The following is a 22,204-nucleotide window of genomic DNA, read 5'->3' as shown; positions in this document are numbered from 1 at the left end:
AAGAAAAACTAAATAAAAAAAAGATTGAATTGTTGGAGAGTGAAATTGAAAAAAAAAAACCAATTAAAAAATAATTAGAGTCAACTCGGGTCAACTTGTCAAATAAGTGACCTAGGTTATGAGATGGAATAACTACATGGAAAGCGAATCCAAAAAACAAATTATGAATCCCAATTAAAAAAATATTCAATTAAAAAAAGATCTAAAAAATAAAAATAAAAAAAGTTAACCTGGATCATGAGATTGGAATAACCTATAAAAAGAAAAAAAAATATAAAGATCAATTTCCAACCAACCCAATATTAAATGATGAAATTGAAAAAAAAATCAATTAAGAAAAAAGGACAAAAAATAACTTAAGTCAACCCAAACTAACCTATTAAATCCAAGACTTAGTAATGAGACCAAGACAACTTCATAAAAAGAAAAGAAAAATAATTACAAAACTCTATTCCCAACATATCTAATATTCAAAGTTGAAATCGAGAGAAAAATAAATAAATTCATGAGACCATGATAACTTTACAAAAATAAAATTGAAAAACATTATGAATTTCAATTCTCAAATAAACTAATATTGAAAGATAAAATAAAAATAAAAACTAAATAAAAAAGATTGAATTGTTAAAGGGTGAAATTGAAAAACAAAACCAATTAAAAAATAACTCTAAAAATAAACAGAGTCAACCTGGATCAATCTTTCAAGTTAGTGACTTAGGTTATAAGATGGAATAACTACATGAAAAACAAATAAAAAAAAATTACGAATCCCAATTAAAAAAAATATTTAATTAAAAAAAGACACAAAAAATAAAAGAAGTTAACCTAGGTCAACCTGTCAAACCTGTGACTTGGGTACCCCATAGAAAGCAAATAAAAAAAATATAAAACTTAATTTCCAACTAATCCAATGCTAAAGGATAAAATCTAAAAAAAATAGAAAAAAACAACAAAAAAAACAATATGAGTTAACTCGGGTTAACTTATTAAACCCGTGATCAAGGTCATGAGATCAAGATAAATTCATAGAAAGAAAATAAAAAAAAATATGAAGCCCCACTTCCAACAGATCTAATATTAAATGTTGAGATCAATGAGAAAAAAAAAGTAATTTATAAGACTAGTATATAACCTAACATAAAGAAAAAAATTTACAAAGCATGAACTCTCAAAACAACCTAAGGATGAAATAAATAAAAAACTAAATGAAAAAAATGGTTGTTTAAGGGTTAAATTAATAAAAATACTATTACCATGAATAGTATTTGTCAATATGGCTAAAGTGATTTAACTGCGCGCCTTGATGTAACGACTCAAGAAGAATATCACAATATATATATATATGTATATATATATATATATATATATATATATATATATATATATATATATATATATAATTTTTTATGCATATTTAACTGAAATTTTAACAGAGTTTTCTTTGTATTTTTAACACCAAGTTATCGATTTAATAACTTCTCAACCTGTAAATAATAATCGCAATACTGATCCCATCATAGTGAACTTTCATAACTCAACCATGATATCAACTTTGCATTTTGTTATTTTTCTTTTCTATAGAACAAATATTTAAAGCTAAATAGTTCTTGGCATACATCATTTTCTTTTCTTGAAAAATAAATATGTTTAAATAAATATACAACAAAACTATAAACTAACTTTATAAAAACAACTTCCTTAAACTACATCATTCACAAAATAAGTTAAACATTATAATCATTAAACACAAAAATATATTACACAAAATTTTAGTTCTTCCAAATAAATCATTTACCTAACAAAAAATACATCCATGCAACTACTTCCCGGCTCGACGGTGCGAGGTATATATATATATATATATATATATATATATATATATATATATATATATATATGATTAAAATTTACACTTCACGGTAAACAAACAAATTGAGAACTAAAAAAAATAGACAAAGCATCATCCATTTGTTGAATATTATCAACCAATCATGTTTTCTTTCCTTTTTTATTTTTGATAATTTTCTCTCTTTATTCTCAAACCCAAAAACTAAAATATAAACAAAAAATTTTTAGAACAAAACTAAAAATGCTAAAGCTAAAGAGACCAAAAAAGTCAACAATGAATACATTGACTGGATTATATTTTTACGTGAATTTAAGATAGACCACGTTGGTTTTTTTTTGTTTCTTAGTTTCATCCTTATTCTTTAAATTGTATCTTTATACTATAAATTAAAATTATATCTAATTAAATTGATCTCTAGTCAAGTTTTGATACCTTATCAAAACTATTATTTCTCAATAATATATAAAGAAATAAAAAATGAACTCACAAAACATTAAAAACAACGCATGAAAGGATAAGATTATATATAAAAAAAACTGAATGGCTAAAAAATAAAAAATAAATCATTATTGAATCAACAATGAATGGTGAAAGAAGCCACATTAAAACTTGTCATAGAAATTAGTTTTTTTTAAAAAAATATTTAATTGCTATAGGTATCTGAATAATTTTAAAGAAGTAGATGTGTAGGTACGTTTATAATGTGATATTGTGGGATCAGATTATTTAAAGAGGTTAATGTGATAATAGTTATTTTTTAAAATACTTTTCATTAAAAAATATATCAAAATAATATTTTTTTTTTATTTTTAAAAATTATTTTTAATATCAACACATCAAAATAATTAAAAAATATTAAAAAATTAATTTTAAGCTATTTGGATAGCAATAGCAAATGGGGTTAAATCTGATTTATCTACCATATTTGTCTATCCTAGTGTCAGCATGTCATGGTCCAATCATGAAATAAAATTAGGGATAATTAGCTCCTTTGTTTAAATTAATAATAATTAGGTCTTTAGACCTGGTTTTCCAAGGAGAAGTTTGACCTGAAAAAACAAAGTAAACTAACGTCGGCTAGAATTTAATAAGGAAAGGACATTTAATTTGTCCCCCAACTCTCACTTACATTTCAGTTAGGTACCCAATAAAAAACATTTCCCAATTGAGTCCATCATATATGTATGCTATCAATTAAACCCTATATTTTTAATGGGTCCTTTTTATTTATTTTATTATTATTTTAAAATAAAGTGTTTTAAGGCTGGGATTAAGTTGAGAATGTTCAATGTACGGGGCCCCTGATTGGGAAAACTCTTTGTTTCAGTGTCCAATTGATAATTCCATGATAGTTTGGGGACAGACTTTACCCTTGGGCCATGGAAAGATAATGCCCACATAAGAGAAATTGGGCCTAACCACCGAAGTCGGGTGTTTTGTCAAGCTTTCTTTCCGATTTCGTCTTCTTCACCTATAAAACCTAAAAAACAAAAGCCTCAAATCTCCAGGTTCTGGTACTGGTAGCCGCGACACCCATCTGTTTCTTTTAAACCCTCAAAATCACTTACAAGAATCAACTGATCTTCAAAACCACACAATACTTTATCCACCAAAAATCAATGGAGATTCATCCAAACAAGAACCAAAACAACAATGGTGAAGACAAAACAGTAGCAACAATAAAAAACCTACGTTCCGGACTAGAATCAAGAATAGAAACCCAACATAAAACCCAACTTGACTTATTAGCTTCTCTTCAAGATTTAGTCCCCAACATTGTATCCTCTCTTGACCTGTCCTTACAAATTGTCTCTTCTTTCAATAACAAACCCTTCACCCCAACACCACCACTACCAGCTTCAACATCAAGAGCCCACCTTGAAATTGGATCAAATTCAAGGAATCCCAATGACCCACGAGCTAATATTGACTCAAGACCTGAAATTTTGGGTGAAAGTTCGAAACTTGAGAGAAAAGATGGAAACTTTGACGGTGATGGGGCTGAGAGTGGGAGTCCATTGGCTGTTGTGAGAGTAATGGTGGCTGAATGTTTGCTTCAAAGGGTGCCTTTTAATCCAATTGATTCGTCAACTGTTTTGAGGAAGTTGGAGAATGATCAGAATGCGACCGAGGCCGAGAAGGCGGCGATTAGGGAGGTTGGAGGTGAGTCTGGGGCGATTCTGGCGGTGGAAATGGCTTTGAGGTCAATGGCGGAAGAGAATCGTGGGATTGAGCTTGAGGAGTTTGTGGTAAGCGGCAAGTCTAGAGTTATGGTATTAAATATTGATAGAAACCGGTTAGTTAAAGAATTGCCTGAAAGTGCACAATATACACAGAATTTAGAATTGTCAGGTTCTAGTGATTTTAATCAGAATCAGAGTAGTGGGATTGGTAATAATGTTAATAGCAATGGCGGGGTTGATGTGAATGGTAATGGGGTTTATGGGATTGGAGGGCCGGTTGTGATGCAAAGGCCATTGATGGGGGACATGTGGATGGGTGGCGGTGGGGATATGTGGCCTAGGGGAGGGATGATGGGACCTCGAGGGATGATGATGGGGCCGCGAGGGATGATGCAGAGGCCGCCTATGCCTTTGCCAATGCAATCGCAGCAGCAAAAGCAAAGGAGTGAAGAGGATGAAATGAAGGATTTGGAGGCTTTGCTGAATAAGAAGTCATTTAGGGAAATGCAGAAATCAAAGACTGGTGAGGAGCTTTTGGACCTCATTCATCGACCTACTGCGAGAGAAACTGCCGTGGCTGCTAAGGTACTTGGCATTTAGTTCTAGACTTTGCTTACAGTTTGTGTTTTGCAAATTTAGTTAAGCCATCCGATCCTATAGAATAAGAACTTATACAGTAATTTCCCATAGGCTGAATGATAAAAGTGTCAATGTTAAAAGTGTTCAAGTGTTGCAACTCTTATTTAGTTACTATTGCATAGGTGAGATCTGTTTGCCATTTATGGGGTTTTTGAACTGCAAATTCATTTCAAAAGAAGATTTCTATTTAATAGGTTTCCACTGCTTAGCTTTGGTTGTCCAACCCCCTTCGCATCTGCTACTGATTGTATTAGTTGATGACATTATTCATTTGTTTGTTTCAGTTCAAAACCAAAGGTGGTTCTCAGCTAAAGGAGTATTGTTCGGCTCTAACAAAAGAGGACTGTAGACGTCAATGTGGTTCCTTTATTGCATGTGAGAAGGTCAGTAAATACATCGTACTATTATTATTTCCAACTTAGCATGCAACAGCATTTATATGATCAGGTTGGGGTGTAATCTCTGTTATTCGACAAATATGCCAAATAAGTGATTCCACATAAGTAATACCAAAGAAATTAGATATTGAAAGCAGATAGAGTGACTACAAGACCAACATGTGTAGGAAAGACGGAATCAGTTGAAGAACAAAGATTGTTTGAGCATCTAACACAAGTTCGCTTTTAAGCAATAACTGTGCTAATGTATCTTTACATTTTCTCTCCTTTTTTGGTTATATGGCATGCAAGTTAATGGTTTTGCCCTAGGTAATTGCAAACTTTCTGTGCTTCCTTGTTTCACCTAGCTTGGTTTGACATTCATGATAATCATGTATTATGCCTTTTGGGTGCCTTACCTGTTTACAGGTTCATTTTCGTCGAATTATTGCTCCTCATACTGACGTGAGTCAAGGGGACTGTTCTTTTCTTGACACTTGCCGCCACATGAAGGTAATTGTTTTCTCTTCCATTACAATAACTTAAACTGGGAATGTTATCAGTAACATTTTGAGAGATCATTTACTTAATATAGTTTTTTTTCTGTGATAGACTTGCAAGTATGTCCATTATGAGCTTGACCCAACACCGGATGTGTCTCCTATGGCAATGGGTGCTGCAGCACTTCCTCCCCCCAAAGCTTTAAAGCCCCAGCGTGCTGAATATTGTTCAGAAGTAGAACTTGGCGAACCGCAATGGATTAATTGTGATATTCGTAATTTCAAAATGGAGATTTTAGGTCAATTTGGAGTTATCATGGCTGATCCACCATGGGACATTCATATGGAACTGCCTTATGGAACAATGGCTGATGATGAAATGCGCAACCTCAATGTCCCTGTGTTGCAAACTGATGGTCTAATTTTTCTTTGGGTTACTGGACGTGCTATGGAGCTTGGACGTGAATGGTAGGTGTATCTTTGGACATATGTTAATTATCACTGGATTAATTATATTTTGTTCATGGTTAATAATTCTGCCTTGTTGTCTGTAAAATCATGGTACATGTGAATGCCGGTTTCAATTTATACGAGTATCATGTGTTTCTTGCAGTTTAGAACTTTGGGGGTACAAGCGTGTTGAAGAGATTATTTGGGTAAAGACCAATCAACTTCAGCGAATAATTAGAACAGGTAGAACAGGGCATTGGCTTAACCACAGTAAGGAACATTGCCTTGTTGGAATAAAGGGAAATCCAGAAGTAAACAGGAACATTGACACTGACGTCATAGTTGCTGAGGTTCGAGAGACAAGTCGTAAGCCAGACGAGGTCTGTAAAAACATGTCCAAAGTTCTCAGTAGTCAAGCCATTCGCAATCACCTCGACTCATTTTTCTCTTTCATAAATTAGTTCTTAATTACCATTGTTACGTTACCATTACTATGATTCCATGGTGCTTTTGAAATAATTCAAGTCCTCGCTATCAGTTTTCATATCAGCTTATATGAATAAGCTTTTTGCAGATGTACCCTCTGCTGGAGAGGATAAGTCCCAGGACAAGGAAGCTGGAGCTGTTTGCTCGCATGCACAACACTCAAGCAGGGTATGGTTTTCATGGATCATAATTATGCTTCATATATTTTTAACATACTTAAATCTAACTGTTATTTTTTATACCATCAGCTGGATGTCCCTTGGCAATCAGTTGGAAGGAGTGCGATTGGTTGATGAGGGTCTGCGAGCAAGATTTAAGGCTGCCTACCCAGACGTTGTGGTGCAGCCCTCATCTCCTCCCCGGGCTTCCGCAATGGAAATAGACTCCACTGCTTCTCAAATGAGAAGTCCTTTTTCAGTGACAGAATCCAAGTCTATGGCCACACAGTTTGCAGACCGTGCAGCTCCAGAAACAGTCTATACTTCTGAAGAAAAGCCGATGGCATTAGATGCTGTTATGGCTGGCTGAATAACCTTCACATTCCATCATGTTAACCAAATAGGATTCCACAGTGCTCAAAATTGTTAGTAGTTAGTGAGATGTATGTGATTGTTCTGCCTAGTTTATGATTGTTATTCCTAAGGTCATTGGGCTAGAGAGGGATCATATCCTGGGCCAATATGTCATAGTGGTCTAGAGATCAGGCTACCTGTATTGCAATTATGCAGCCGACCAAGTAAAAGTCCTAACAGTTAATGATTTATGCAATGGCAGTAAATTAGTTTCTTATGGAAAAACTTTGTGCCTCTAACCTTTGTAGCTAGCTAGTAGGCACTGTTGTTCTCTTCTCTGAAACTTCGCAAAATGCATTTTCTGAATCAATTTGAACAGAGTATGGAAGTCACATCTTAAGTATCCCTTTTTATATGCTGCCCCGATTCTGTAACTTCTAGATACTGTAGCATGACCCACATTACATGAAAATTTAAGAAAGGTCTCATTCAGCATTCCGAGAGACAGAGAAGAGCACAAGGGGCTGTCGGCACTCAGCACAAGGTTGATGGCTAGTTGGCAAGTGTCAATTATAAATTAATACAAAAGTGAGAGCATGTTACGGCCAATAATAGCGGGCTGTGGTGGTGTTTTGGACCTCATCTGTTTTAACCTCGACCTTTTCACATGAATTTGTTTTTTTAGTATCATGTTTTCATAGAAGAGCAAATCAGGAAGCAGTGAAGTTCCTTTTTATACAATCTTATAGATTCTCTTTGTAAAGTAAAAGTTTGAACTTTGAATACAAAATACAGCTGTATACAGCTATACCAGAAGCAGCTGCAACATTATGCTTTATATATAGTTATGAAAAATTACCACCATATTATTCTCCTGAATGACTGGAAGAGTTACAAAAACCAAATTTTTATATATGAACTGATATGAAGGAGCTTTTAAGCCAGTGAAGTAAATAAATAATTGCCAAAGTGAAAAAATAATAATAAACCAATTACTAAATCCTCATCTGGGTTCTTGTAATAATTTCCTTCACATGATTATTGCCCAAATACCTGCTCCTATAATGAATGATAACAAGATTGAAAATCTGTTTAATGGTGAAGAAGAAGGTGGTAATGGGATACTGCCAAACACGGTAGGGTAAGAGGGTGCGGAGTCAGGCAATGCACTAGGACCATAAGAGGGAGAGTATGCTGATGCTGAACCATTGCCAGGCACAGATATGTGTAGCTTCTGCTTCTTTTGACAATGCCCTTGAACTCCGCTCGTGAAGTAGAAGTCCCCATATGCAGTGATGTTAAATAAAGAGTTGCCATTGTTCATGTACAAGATGGGATCTGTCAGGTTGCAGGAGTTGTAGTTTTCTCGTGTGACTTGAATCACAGAATCTTGACTTGGTGGATACAAGAACACTGAAACAAGAAGCTAAACATGAGAGATTGCCAAGAGATATTTGCAGGAAGATCGTAAAAACAGAACAGACAAGAGGGACTTACAGAGAGAATCCCCAATCTTCAAGGTATGGTATTTGGACCAGTAGGTGTACACTTGCGGATTTGCTGAAGTAGGGATACCCCAAGCATCTAAATCTCCAACCTTGTACTGGTAACAGGAGACTTGGATTTGCACCAGCACAAGAAACTGAAATGCATATAGGACTAGGAATCTAGGACTTCTAAGATTGACCATCTTAACTGCTCTCAACCTTTCTCAAATTTAGAAGTGAGCAAGGACAGCGGAGAGTAGAGGGGTTAAATCCTATTGGTCTATGTGTCTGTAGATAGATTGGAGGTGCAGAAAAGAACAAGTCTGATGGTGATTTCACCTCAATGCCCTTCTTTCCTAGTTATATATACAATTCTTGGTAATAGCAACTTGTTCTATTCTTTTCAACGGTAGAAGTTTAAATATTGTGTAGCGGTGGAGATCACACATTCTTTTTCTAGTGGGAGATCTGTGAGGGAAGGCTTGGATTCCTGTTGCAGTCATGATTTATCAGTGAAATATGTCATCGAGGGGCTCCAAAACAGCGAGGATAGGGAGGAAAATTTCATGTTGTAGAGGGTTAGTGTTGGATAGAAATCAATTATAGGGCTAACAATTGCACATGGGCCAGTTGGATAATCATTTGACTCAAATTAGCATTTGCATTTGACTCAAATTAGCATTTGCAAGGCTGGAAGCCTGGAACATGGAATAAGCCATCAAGAAGATGGGATGTTTTGATGAATGCCCAATATTGGATTGATTCAAATTTGTTATCATGTCACCATGTGGAGAGGTCAGGAGATCGAACTGTCAAACTTGTCTCCTCTCACATGGTCAAGAGACGAGCAACTTTCCTGGATTTCCGAATCTGAATGCTTGTTCGATCAGAAGAATTCACTACATAGCTAATTTTAAAGTGCTGCTAGCAACTTGTTGAAGATCGCACTGTTTAGTCATTATGTCACATTTGAAACCAGAACGTTTGATTTGGCAGTCAATTTGGTTTCAGTCTTTCAAGCCAGGACTGTGCATATAATGTTTCCTAGTAAAGGGTACTCACCCTTTCGTTTTACAGAATTCTCCAAAGGATGTCATGTTACACTTCACATTTAACGAAGGAGTTGATCCATACAAAATGATGTTATAGCAACTGAGTATTGGAGGGACTTTTGCTGCTGCTTTTTTCCTCCACAAATTCCAGAGACCATATCTTAGGAGTTGGGACTAGCTGCGTCAAAGTCATGTCAGTTCCTGGATCCACAAGAACCCACTCTATATATTTCATGAAAAAAGCCTCATGCCTACCAGTGATCCACAAAGATTAGAGGATCACTAAGGCTAGAAATTCACGAGCTATGCAATGATGGGACTGGAACCTTCCTGCGTGTAGAGCCTATTTGAATCACTTGTACTAACCCTTGTAGGTTGAGTATTAGGGGACTTAATGTAATCATGTTCTTGCAGCCAAGTGAATCAGAAACTGAAAATTGCTCCAGCGCAGCCGAGTTACAGTCACTGCTGATTTGGCTATACCACACACCTTACCTTAAACAACCTGGTATATGCCTTAATGAAACTAGATATGAGCTTAACAACAGAACAGCCAACAAACCACGGCACACTTGTGAGGTGGGGTTTTTTCTTCCATGATTTGGAGTAACCATTACCTCAGTCTCAGTCCTTTTATTTTATTTTCTGTAACTAAAATAGGTCGACAAAAAACTTGCTAGTAAAATTGTGACTTAAACTCATTGTCGCTGCCACCGATTGGTAGACACCACATCACATTCCATTATGTATTGACCTTTAACATAATTTTTCAATCAAAACTGAAACTAGAGGTCAGTCCTTGCAAAATTTAATCACCACAAAAGCAGCGCAATAAAGAATTTATTTCGATATGGCTGTAAAAGAGACGAGTTGAACCACAAATTCAATCCTTCCACCATGTGGTAAAATAGAGTGGAATGGACAGAAAAACAAATTCTTACTTGCAATGGTTAAAAACTGTGGCTAGGAAATACACAAGGAAATTGCCAAAGTAAATATATTAACTGATTGCCCTTAAAAATCGTTGCAAATAATAGGACTGTAAATTGAATTGCTGGTAACAGATACCTAAAAACCTATATATATATATAAATCATTGGAACTCCAAAAAATTTCCAGCATTTATATCTAAAAAGAAGATATAGCAGCAGTGGTTCAACACCAGTTCACAATAATAGTAGATAACAAAGAACTCAAGGCAGTAAGTTTCTCACCCTATGTACCTAGAAACGTTTCTTTCACTTCACTGTCAACTGCGTTCTCAACCCCAGAAAACCTTTACTGTCAACTGCATGTAGGACATAATTAATGATCCTCCTTTATTGATTAGATTGAAAACAGCCAACCAAGTTGCTGCTCCACCATTGCATATAAGGGAGAAAAGGTGGCTGCTCACAAAATTTAAAAAATTCCAGAGGTTTGTTCCTGTAAATTCAATAAGATATTTAAGGGCTCTGCCTCAGTGTCCATCTCCTTCATTGCTGTCCACTCTTGTGATCCTACATTGAAACAAAATATCCTTAACTCAAGAGTATTCATAGACATGTAAACAATGAAAAACTGAAAGGGGACCAGAAAAGATCACTGTAAACAGGAATTTGAAATTAAAATAAGAATGCTAACAATGTACTGCTTTATTGTCCACATGCGATATTTTCAAGTGAGATTAACTAAAAACTTACTTGATTTTTGGCTCCCTGCAATGACCTCGAGCCGCTTCTGCGAAAGAGATGCTACAAAGAGGAAAATGGAGCACATGCCAAACATGACGATGATGGGGAACACATTGACCTTCAAAGGGAAAGGCATATACAGATCAGAGGGAGGAACAATTATCAGAAAAGGTGCCCGCATATAGAAGGTTCATACAATTGCACTATGAATATTTCATTCTACTTGTAGAATACCCCGGATAAAAAAAATTCATGTGAATACAAGGTAAAGATGGTATATAAGCAAGACACTCACATTGTACAGCACAATGCATACAAATATGTTGAGAGGAATGCAGAAGAAATTCATGATGGTGCTTCTAGCCTCCTCAGGAATATATTGGGACCTCATCTTCATGATAGATGGCCAGAAAATACCTACACAGGCCTCAAATGTGCAGAAGCCAATAAGCTGGATACAACCAGAAAAAGAGATGCCTCCACCTTTCTCTGAAGGCACTAACAAGAACAGTTCCAGAACCACAGTTAAAATTTGTCCACTACCTGCTTTTTTTGCATGATAGAGAGAGAAGAGCATAAGAGTTGACTACATACGCTTGTTATGACAGGAAGGAAAAGGGCAGCAGCAGATATTACAAATACAATCTGCATGTAGCTTTCAACTTTAAGAGATGAGCGAGCCATCAGTCGAGAGGCAATGGAACTTCCAAAGATAGATGCCATCATGAAAGTTGCAAAGATGAAACCATGAGGAATATCTTCACCATTTGGGCTCAGAGCAGGAGTCCACAGGAACACAAAGGTGTGCATTGAACCCTCAAACAGTGACTGTATGGCACCCAGCAATGCAATTTTCTCATCTGTATTCCACAAGATGTATTAATACCAAAAGAAATGTTCAAAGCATGAAAAAAAGGCAGAGGGATAGAAGTGGATCATTGGTTCACTTGTATGACACCGGAACCTTCATGGGGTAAGTTTTAACATGGGATTGAAAGCATTGAAGATAAATCAGTCCATATTTACCAGCAAATAAATCAAATTTAAGAGCATACAAAAGAGATTATCAGCTCCACAACACAATAAAAAAAGCTGAGTTTGTTTTTCACATTAGAATGAGCATGCAAAAGACCCATTCCAAAATTTGATAGCAAGAGACAAAGAGATATGATGAGAGTGGTAGGTAAGATCAAATATTATAAGCAAAAATCTGCTTAACATGTCAAAGTAAACTTCAAAATGTCCCAATTCCTAAGATGAGAATGTTCAGTTGAAACTATGTTCTGAGAGGTGCAGTCTAGGATGACTAAAGTCCTGGGAAGACCGAGTAGTAACATCCAACCTCAAATGCACCGAACATGGAATGGTTTGAACTTGAATACAGTTAATAATACAGTTAATAAAATCAAATAAAAATGAATGTGCAGCATTGCAACTCATCACCCACCTTGAAGTGTTCCGCACCAAGCCAAGACTCAAAGGCTGAAAAAAGCAAAGAAGTAACAATGCCTCCCAATACACGTCCCACCACTAAGATTTTGTAGTCAGGAGAATGCTTGGTGGCACAACTCAGTATGTAAGTTATGCAGTAAGTAATACATGCTCTCTTTCGACCCCTGAGTTCAGCACACAAAACCAATCACATATCCATAATGTGATCAGCAATTAACAACCAAGCATTGAAATTAATCAGAATGCCATCTTACTGTTGTCCGCTAACGATCCAACAATTGTCCCAAACAACATTGAAAATCCAAAACCAGCAATAAAAAGCTGCCCGATTTCTCCCTTTCTAAAACCATACTGACTGTATGGGTAATACACATAAGGACCTTGCAGCCAATCCCCAGCTGTTTCCACAAATCAATTCAATCAGTTCCACAAAACATAACATAATGATTATCAAACACAAACGAGAAACAAATAGTTCCCACATTCGCTTCCAAGATCAGATGTCTACAGTTAAATTAGTTACAAGTAAAAGCTCTAGACAACATAGTACTACAAAAACAAAATTAACCCACTAAAAATATTACATTAACCTCCATTCTAAATCAAACCCATTTCACTACACAACACAACCAAAATGCCATCAAATTCAAACCGAAAAAAAATAATCAAAGCCCATGTGATATGAGACAAGACAATAGTACAAAGCAATATTAACACAGATAAAAAAACACTTCATTGGACTCCATTCTAAACCAAACCCATCTCAAAACACGACAATAAAACCGCATTGAGAAAGAATGTAAAGAAAAGCATGCAGAAATAAACAAGTCTAAAACGTACCCATCATGAGTGAATAAACAACAAGGTAATTATTCTTAAAAGAACTGAAAGTAGATGATGTATTGATTCGATCTCTGCTTGTTTTGCTAAATTCCAATGCTGCTACCATTGCAGCTAGGCCTCCAAAAACCATAAAGTAAAAAATCTCCATTCTTGTTGCTACTTTAAGGATCTAAACAGTGAGAGAGAAGGTTTTGAAAGAGAAGTCGCTATCAAGCTTTGAAATCGAGCGTTTTAAGCATTGATTAGAGAAGGTAAGAAAATATACATGCAGACTGGAGAAAAGAGGCGGAGACGGAAATTTAATGGGCTCATGATTTCCCGGGAATTTTGCAAATGGTTCTGGATTGGAATCGGAGGATCTGAACCCGGTTGAGAGTTTGATTGATAAATAATCACTGTAGTAGTGATATGCAGCACGAGTTGATTTTTAAAGTAAAAGTTTTTATTTAAAAATATATTAAAATAATATATTTTTTTTATTTTTAAAGTATCAATATCTCAGTGGCTATTTGGTATTGTGGTTGCGGGTAAGGTTCACCAGGAACCACAATTTTTATCGTTTGGTTATGCTCCTATCATAATTTTTTAATGATGAATCCCACCATCTATGGCACAGCCGCAGGTTACAAGAAGCAGCAAAGAGCTGCTTCTTGTGATGGGAAAATAGATGAACAGTGGAGATGCTCCACTGTTAATATTTAAAAATTAACGCAATACAATGCTTTTGTTGCTGAGGGCTTGAACCAGCACGTGGAAGTTCGAAATACTTGATATTTTTTTATAATTATTATGAGTAAGATTTATTTGTATTTATTACTTATATAATTATTTTATAAAATAATTATATCCAAAAAAATAGAAATAATTCTACATCATAAATTAATAACAAATTTTTATCATCTGTGTCATATTTAGCATAAACAGTAATATTTAATATAAACATGATTTTATTTATAATGCCATGTAAACATGATTTTTTATTAAAAAAAAATTAATGCAAAAGTTACATAACTTGTTATTATAGTTATAATTCAACATTAAAGTTACAAGTTTGATGAATTAACTCAAATTAATTTAAAATATAAAGTTTTGATTTAATTTTTTAAAAATTAAATTAAGTTTTATTCTAATTTTAATTAATTCATAAATTAATCTGTTTAATTGATTAATTTTAATTAAATTAATTTTCATCCAATTAGATATAAAACTCAGGTCGGCTAGGTTTATCAAAGCTAAAAATGCATTGAACCGGCTCCGACCCAACAAAATAAAAAAAATATTTTTTATTTTTAATTGTGTTTTATTCGAAAAACTAGTGTTAAACATTATTCAATGACTACATAAATCAGACGGAGATCGCTTGATAGCGCTGCATTTATAGAATTTGATCGCAATCTCAATTTTGTTCCTGATTATATTTTACCTGATGTTGTTGCGCTCTTAAGAAATTTATGAAAACCGTAGTCCTTATCGGATATATTTCATACGTGATGGAATTGTGGATAGTTTAATGAAACAATAAAAAATATTTTATATAAAATATTATTTATTTCTTGATGTAATGACAATAGTTAAATCTACAATATTTAAATTAAAAACCATCAATATGAATATATATTTTTTAAAATTATTTTATAACTTTGATTTCAAAAGCATTATTAACCAAACACATTAAACTACTTTTTGTTCAACCTCAATTTCAATCACAGTTTTAACCAAACACCTATTTTTTCAAACCAACCTCAACTAAAAGTACTTTTTATAAAACAATTTTTTTCAAACCACAACCACAACAGCTACCGCAGTACCAAACACGCTCTTAAAATGATATAAAAAATAATAATTTAAAACTAAAAAAATACAATCTAACTTTAATCACAAACACTAATAAAGTTAGTTAAGAAAGTTTTTGGAAAACCTTAATTTTGTGCCCAATTCCCAGTTTCATGTCAAAATATATATTTTTATCAATTGAGTCTTAAAATTTACTTATTAATATTTTTTATGTGTATTTTTAAGAAAAATAAATGGAAAATTTGATGAACAGGCAAATTGAGAAGTGTTTGAAATGTTAGAGTGTTAATTAGTAGTTTTTCATTATTATTTTGGTATGGCGTTGATAAAAAAAAAAAATTAATTCTTTTCTTATACAATTTTAAGAGCGTGCTTATATGGTTTTTTTCTTAAAAAAAATAAAATTATCATGAATATTGATGCTAGGATTTTAATTTAGAAAATTAAACAACATGCCCGTAGCTAATTTGGGGTTAGTAATTTGAGCATGATCATGGACAGCAAACCCGCATTACGACAATGAATTGCCCATACTACATTATAATGATTATAGATGTAGTTTTTTAATTTGGAAATGTTATTTGTATTGGCTTACGGATTAAATTGGGCTTTTTTCATACAATATATAAATTTTTTTATTATACCTTTCTTGATTTTTTTAATTTTACTTTTAGTTATTATTTATAATTTTTTTTATATTTATTAAAATACATAATTTTTAATTTACTTGATTATACACATATACATAAAAAAAATTATTTTTACATTTAAAAAATTTATATATATAATTTTTTATTAAAAACTTTTTGATACTCAGCTAAACGTTAATTATATAGTTAGTAAAAACTAAAATAAATGGTATTTTTACCATACTTTAGTTTCTAAAATACTATTTATTATAATACTATTTTTTTTCTCTATATCTATATTTTTTTTTTATGTTTTAACATTTAACAATTTATATATTAAAAATTAAATTTTATAATTTATTTTAATTTATTTTTTATATAGTTAATCAAGTCTTATAACTTGAGTCACGAAATAACTCGATTTACTTAGATTTTATTTTTTCTATTTTTTTATTACTTTTTTTAATTTTATATTTTAACAATTAGTTTATATTAACATAATTTATTTTAATTTATTTTTTTAATTTGTATCACAAATTTTATGGTAAATTTAAGTTGATTCAGATAAATTTTTTAATTTCTTTCCTATAAAATTATCTCAATTCAAGTCATGAATTAAACAAGTTTACTTAAATAATTTTATTTATATTTTTTTGCAATTGATTTTTTTTTAATTTAATCATTTAATATTAAATTAATTAAAATTTAAAAATCATAATTTTTTTTTAAAATTATCTAATTGATGAATTAAAAAATCAAATTCAATTCATTTTATTTCAATATTTTAAAAATATAATCCAGCATTTTTCTTAATAAAACTTCGTTTTTATCAATAGTTTTGGTTATCTTTAAACCTCCAAAACCAACAAATTTTTCGTAAGAACTAAAAGCATCAATTATTATTTTCCAATAAAAAAAAGAAAGAAATAAAAAAAACACTATTCTCATTCACTCTAGTACTTCTCATCACCATCTTTACTACCCCCCACCTCATCATCAGATCCTTGAATCAAACTCATTTTAAACTTCCGCACATCATCAACAGCAGCATTTCTAAACAGCCCCAGATCAACAGTTCCAGACACCATATATATCCACGTGTCTTGAGATTAATGGGTCCATCATGTGGCATTGCAAAACCACACAAGTAGGCCCCGCCTTCCAAGACTCCCTTCTCAGCCTCCCTCATCATCTCCCTAACCTTCTTATGCCCGGGGTCCCACAAGTACCCCATGCTAGCACTCAAATCCAACGGTCCCATTTGCACACAATCAACCCCATCTACGGCTGAGATTTCCTCAGCCTTTTTTACACCTTCCTCACTCTCTACCTGGCACATAATCAATAACTCGTCCACGTAGTTACTCAAATACCCTTCATCAATTCCATAACCGGATGCCCTCACCACCGTATGAGCTGATCCGCGTATACCCTCTGGTGGAAATCTGCAATTGACACCGCTTTCCGAGCCATTTTCGGGCTTTCGATCATCGGAAACATAATCCCTTGCGGGCCCAGATCGAGGGCTTTTTTGGCCCACGTCGGAGAACTCTCCGGCAACCGGAGGATCGCTGGGTTTGAGTCGCGGCGAGAGCACGGAGGCAGTGGAGAGCGTCAGTGATGCCACCCGGACCGTGTTCCATATCCACGACGGCGAAGTCATAACCGGATAGGCCAGCGATCTCGGCCATGGTTGGGGAGAAGCTGAGGAGGAAGATTCCGTAGAGAGTTTCGCTGTTTCGGAGGCGAGATTTTAGAGAACTTGGGGCGGAGAAGGCAGAGACGGCATTGGTGGTGGAGAGATTGGAAGACGAAGTGGCGGATTTGGCTTCGATCGAGACTTTAGGGTTTTTTAGGGTTTTGAAATTGAGAGGGAATTTGACTGAGTTTGAGAGGGAACTTAGGAGTTTTGATGTGGGTTTTTCATGATTTACTAATGCGAGGGAGGAGGTGGCAGTTGTGGTGGCTGAGCCAGTAGTGCTGAGGGCGGGCATGGCGGTGGGCACTTTGGGTCTATGGAAATTAAAATGGTTCGAACTTTGAAGATTGGAGGGTTTGTTGGTTAGTGGAATCAGGGGAGGAGAGAGAAAAGATTAGATGATTTTTTCAATTGATTAGGGTTAATTAATTAGAGCTAATTTGAATTATTTGGATGTAAATAGAACTCTGCTGCTATTTATATTTTATAACAAGAGTCTTTAATTAATTATCTAAAAATAAATAAATAATAATTCCTTGCATGCTTTAAAGTTTCGAATTCAATTTAGATCTTGCCATGAGGTATGATAAATTACAGTTAAGAGCACTTAAGCCTGAAATCTAAAAGAAAAAAACCTCGAAGAAGTGGTGATTTTATTGTTTATTATCTCACTAAATACTAAGGTCGGCTGTGTTCTTAAAAATTTTTAATTTTTTTTAATTAAAATTTATTATAGTTTGTATGTTTTGGATCGTTTTGATGTGCTGATGTCAAAAATGATTTTTAAAAAATGAAAAAACATCATTGACATGTATTTTGGTACGAAAAGTTATTTGAAAAGCAGCCGTAACCACACTGCCAAACACGCTCTAAATAGTGTTATGTACTTTTTGGGTTTTTAAGTTTTTCAAACCTCTATCATTGAATTTTCTTTTCAAGTACATCCTCCTACTACAATATTATGCCCATGGTCTTCTATTATTGCAGACATTCAGTTGCTTCTAAATCATGAATGGGAATGCAAACTCCAGCATGTCCTAATTAAGAGAAGGTAATGCTAGTGCAGGTTTTTTAGGAAAGCTGAGCTCTTTTCTGGCAGCAACCTCCCCCTGGGACGCAGTCCATTCTTTTTGGAGATCCCTCTGGAACGGTTTTTCCAAGGCAGTAGCCAGTAGCCTTTTGGTTTTATTTCTATTTTTAAAAAAAACTTGGAGTAATTTTGGATTTTGAGTTTTGTGATCTAGAAAAAATACAGACTTTGAGTTTGATGCGTGGAGTTATTCTCAAACGAAAAAAAAAAAGGGGGTTTAATTGTGGTTAATATCTGCACAGAATTCTACTCCTATTTCAAGCCATGGACTCTTTGATATTTGGTCAATCGTTGATTTAATACTTGGTTTCGTAAAAAAATACAGGTTCGGTTGTAATCCGTGAAGGTATAGGAAAGTCTTTTTTTTTTTTAAAAAAAAAAAATTTGAATTGCTGCAAAGTAGTAAAACCTTAGGAATAAAGGAAATAAATCCGAACAAAATATGGACTGTCTATTGCAAGGTTATAAAGCTAGTAGGGATTTGTGTGGGTTGATATTAGTACATCAGAAAAGAAGTTGAATGCTGTTATCTTTCTTGAGATTGAACATTAGCTAAAAACAGAGAAGTTTTAGTAAAAAAATTTCCAATCCAGAACGATGTCTCTTCTACCATTCGTGAAGTTGTGTCTTCGTGAAGATGAGAGTATCTTGCCAGCCAAACAAACACCACCATGGCCAAAAGCTTTCTTTATCAAATTCTCTGTTGGTCGATTTGTTAACGTATACCATTCTGAAGGATTAATCCAATACCCTGCTGGCGAAATAGCAAACTTTTGCCTCTGTTTTGAACCAGTAGAAGTCGGGAGTCTGTATAACACTTTCTATCATCCGATGGAAGAGTTTATTTCACGTGATGGTGCAGCGAAGTTCTTTAGGGGCATGCTTGCCTTCTTTGATGTCAAAGAATCTGTGGACCAAAGTATCTTTGACAATTTCTTCTCCAAGACGCGGTCAATGGCTGACGATGCTCGTGCTCATGATCGTAAGATAGTGCCGGTCGCTGTGGAAGTCATTATTGATTTGTGGGAAGAGTTTCATCCAGGAACATTCGAGTTCAGCATACCAAATTATGTTGATGAAATCATGGGGAAGGGGAGCGAAAACGGTGTTTCTTATTCATCTTTGCAGGTATTAAAGAGACTCAAACTGGACAGCGGTCCAAGGGAGCAGTGCCCCATCTGTTTTGAAATATTGGATGATGAACAAGAGGCACTGCAGCTGCCATGTTCGCACCTCTACCATTTCCATTGCATTCTTACGTGGTTCAGAAATAATTCATCGTGTCCATTGTGCCGCTATCTTATTGAATGAATGTGATAGATTTTGTAGTGAAATATTCTTAGGTTTGTAGTAGCCGCTGCTATCTTGTTTAATTATGGTTAGATTACCCATGGCTTTGACAGAACTGATCTGTATGCTAAGCCATCTTTAAATTTGCCTTTTCTCTTCATATACATTCGTGTTGCTTTTGATTGAAGTCTTTCGGCAAAATGAATCCTGGTTGTAAGAATTCCACCACTTCCAAGTTCCAACCGGAAACATCTCCGGTACTCTGAGCACCCACCACTCTATATTCTGTTCACCTAAATTAAACGCTACAGATAGCAGCCAATTATTCTATTGCATACATGCAAGCTACTTCTCTCTTCCCCTTCTCCTTTCATTTTTTTGAGGTTTGGGGATTGATTATGCAGGTTTCAAACAATTACCGAAGTATTACCAATCCCATCTTAACACTCAAGGATACAGTGTCACCAGTATCATATACACAGCAGTGAAGCACATAAAGCCAAAAGTTACTCTAGGAATAACAGAAGTCAATGGAAGTGCAGGAACATGTGCACATATTAACTTACAGGGCAAGAAGTTTTCAAGAACATAATTCACCACTAGGATCAACATCAAATCCAGCTGCAAGACACTCCATTACAATTGACCGAGCTGGTAACCAAGACTTGGCATGAAAGCGAACACTCTGTAAATAAAAATGGTCAGCAACTACAAGGATATGGATAGCATGAACTACATATCAGAACCCTTTATTCCCACAGCTTAGAATGTTTATGAAGGAAAAGGTAAAAGAACAACAGCAAAACAAGATTTGGCTATTGAAGAGTGTTCAGAAAAACTAACTCTTCCAATAAAGTAAAAACTCACATCTAAAAACCCTCATTATCACAGAAGATTCTAACTTCATCACAGTAGTTTCCTTTTATTAACATCCATTCTCACTACTATGACTGACGAAGACTAGCAAAATTAGCAATGAAGAAAATTTTTTTTTGCTGGCAAGACTAGCAAAATTCAAATGAAGAAAAGAAGAAGAAAAAAAGCAAAAATCTAAATCCTCCAAAACAACTAACAAAACCAAACCTTTAAATTATCAACTCTCCCAACTTTACACCCCAAAGTTTCAATTACTTTAGTATCTATAATTTCTAGGAAACAAAAAAGAAATTGAGTTCGAAATACTTACAAAACCACGCCTTCAAATTCTCAAACTCCCCCCCTCCGAGCCCCCAAAGTCTCAATCTTTACAGTGTCTACAGCATCAAACAGTTTGATATCTGAATCCCATCAGTCTAGTTAAGCCTTTTCTTTGTAATGGAGTATGAATCTTTTGTTCTAAAAGATGCTTTAAACTCTCTTGATGAATTTTAATATCATGCTTCGCCTCTATCTTCTAACTTTCATCAATATAACTGTATATTCTTTCTTATAAATTAATAATCCTAGATGGCCTCCCTTCTTGGCTTGGCTTAGGATTGCCTCTAATCCATTTATAGAAGCATCAGTTTCAACATAAAGACGTTGTTGAAATTTAGCAAAACTAATACTGGTATTGTACATAAAAATTCTTTCAACTTGCCAAAAGCTTCCTAGCCCTCTCATTCTAACTAGAAGTTTTATTTTTTAATAGATCATTGAAGGACTTGTTGATAATTCCAAATCCCCTAATGAACTTATCCTGTTAAATTTAAGAATCCTTTGAATTCCTTGATTGAATGTGAAATTAACCATTTTTTAACAACTTATATCTTTCTTGTTAGTTACCACTCTTTCAGTTAAAAATTAAAATTATATACTCAAGGCACTCAACTTCTGCTCGTAAACAAAAAAACACATTTGAATTATTTTTCAAATAATTGATTCTCTTTCAGTGTTACCAACATTTTATATATATATATATAGTTCTAGAGTAGAAGTATATATTAACATATCATCAAAGAATACTAACACAAATCTTCTCAAAATATAAAAATAATAATCTATTAAAAAACAATGTACCGACTGACATTACATCGCATTAGTACAGCATGTTTCCAAATTTACACAAAAATCACATTATTGCCAGGTGTCAAAGAAATTAAAAAGAATTCAAAATGATGTACAGATAAAGAAAACCTTCCCGTGACTAAATATAAAAATCACAGCTCCACATATCCCCGTGATTGTCTTCAACTACCAAACAAAACTCAAATTTGCCAA

General features: G+C 34.1%; 2 protein-coding genes and 2 pseudogenes across 2 annotated transcripts; 1 reads left to right on the top strand and 3 right to left on the bottom strand.

Moving 5' to 3' along the window:
• The first annotated feature begins 3,275 nt into the window (after positions 1 to 3,275).
• Positions 3,276 to 7,281, top strand: LOC7477828 (N6-adenosine-methyltransferase MT-A70-like). Its single transcript, XM_002299399.4, has 7 exons — positions 3,276 to 4,617; positions 4,956 to 5,054; positions 5,478 to 5,561; positions 5,661 to 6,016; positions 6,162 to 6,378; positions 6,573 to 6,652; positions 6,733 to 7,281. The coding sequence occupies exons 1-7, from the start codon at positions 3,469 to 3,471 to the stop codon at positions 7,010 to 7,012; spliced, it is 2,265 nt and encodes a 754-aa protein (XP_002299435.3). The 5' UTR covers positions 3,276 to 3,468; the 3' UTR covers positions 7,013 to 7,281.
• A 606-nt stretch (positions 7,282 to 7,887) lies between these two features.
• LOC7477827 (mavicyanin) lies at positions 7,888 to 9,030 on the bottom strand. Its single transcript, XM_002297917.4, has 2 exons — positions 8,494 to 9,030; positions 7,888 to 8,409 (listed from the first exon to the last, which is right to left on the bottom strand). The coding sequence occupies exons 1-2, from the start codon at positions 8,684 to 8,686 to the stop codon at positions 8,027 to 8,029; spliced, it is 576 nt and encodes a 191-aa protein (XP_002297953.2). The 5' UTR covers positions 8,687 to 9,030; the 3' UTR covers positions 7,888 to 8,026.
• A 1,608-nt stretch (positions 9,031 to 10,638) lies between these two features.
• Positions 10,639 to 13,899, bottom strand: LOC18094460 (uncharacterized; annotated as a pseudogene).
• Positions 13,900 to 16,722: 2,823 nt separating this feature from the next.
• On the bottom strand, positions 16,723 to 18,165 carry LOC18094461 (uncharacterized; annotated as a pseudogene).
• Between the last annotated feature and the right edge of the window lie 4,039 nt (positions 18,166 to 22,204).

The sequence above is a fragment of the Populus trichocarpa genome, chromosome 1, assembly GCF_000002775.5.
Source record: "Populus trichocarpa isolate Nisqually-1 chromosome 1, P.trichocarpa_v4.1, whole genome shotgun sequence".
Lineage (NCBI taxonomy): Eukaryota > Viridiplantae > Streptophyta > Magnoliopsida > Malpighiales > Salicaceae > Populus > Populus trichocarpa.
The sequence above is the reverse complement of the archived record's forward strand: the minus strand, read 5'-3'. Positions and strand labels throughout refer to the sequence as shown.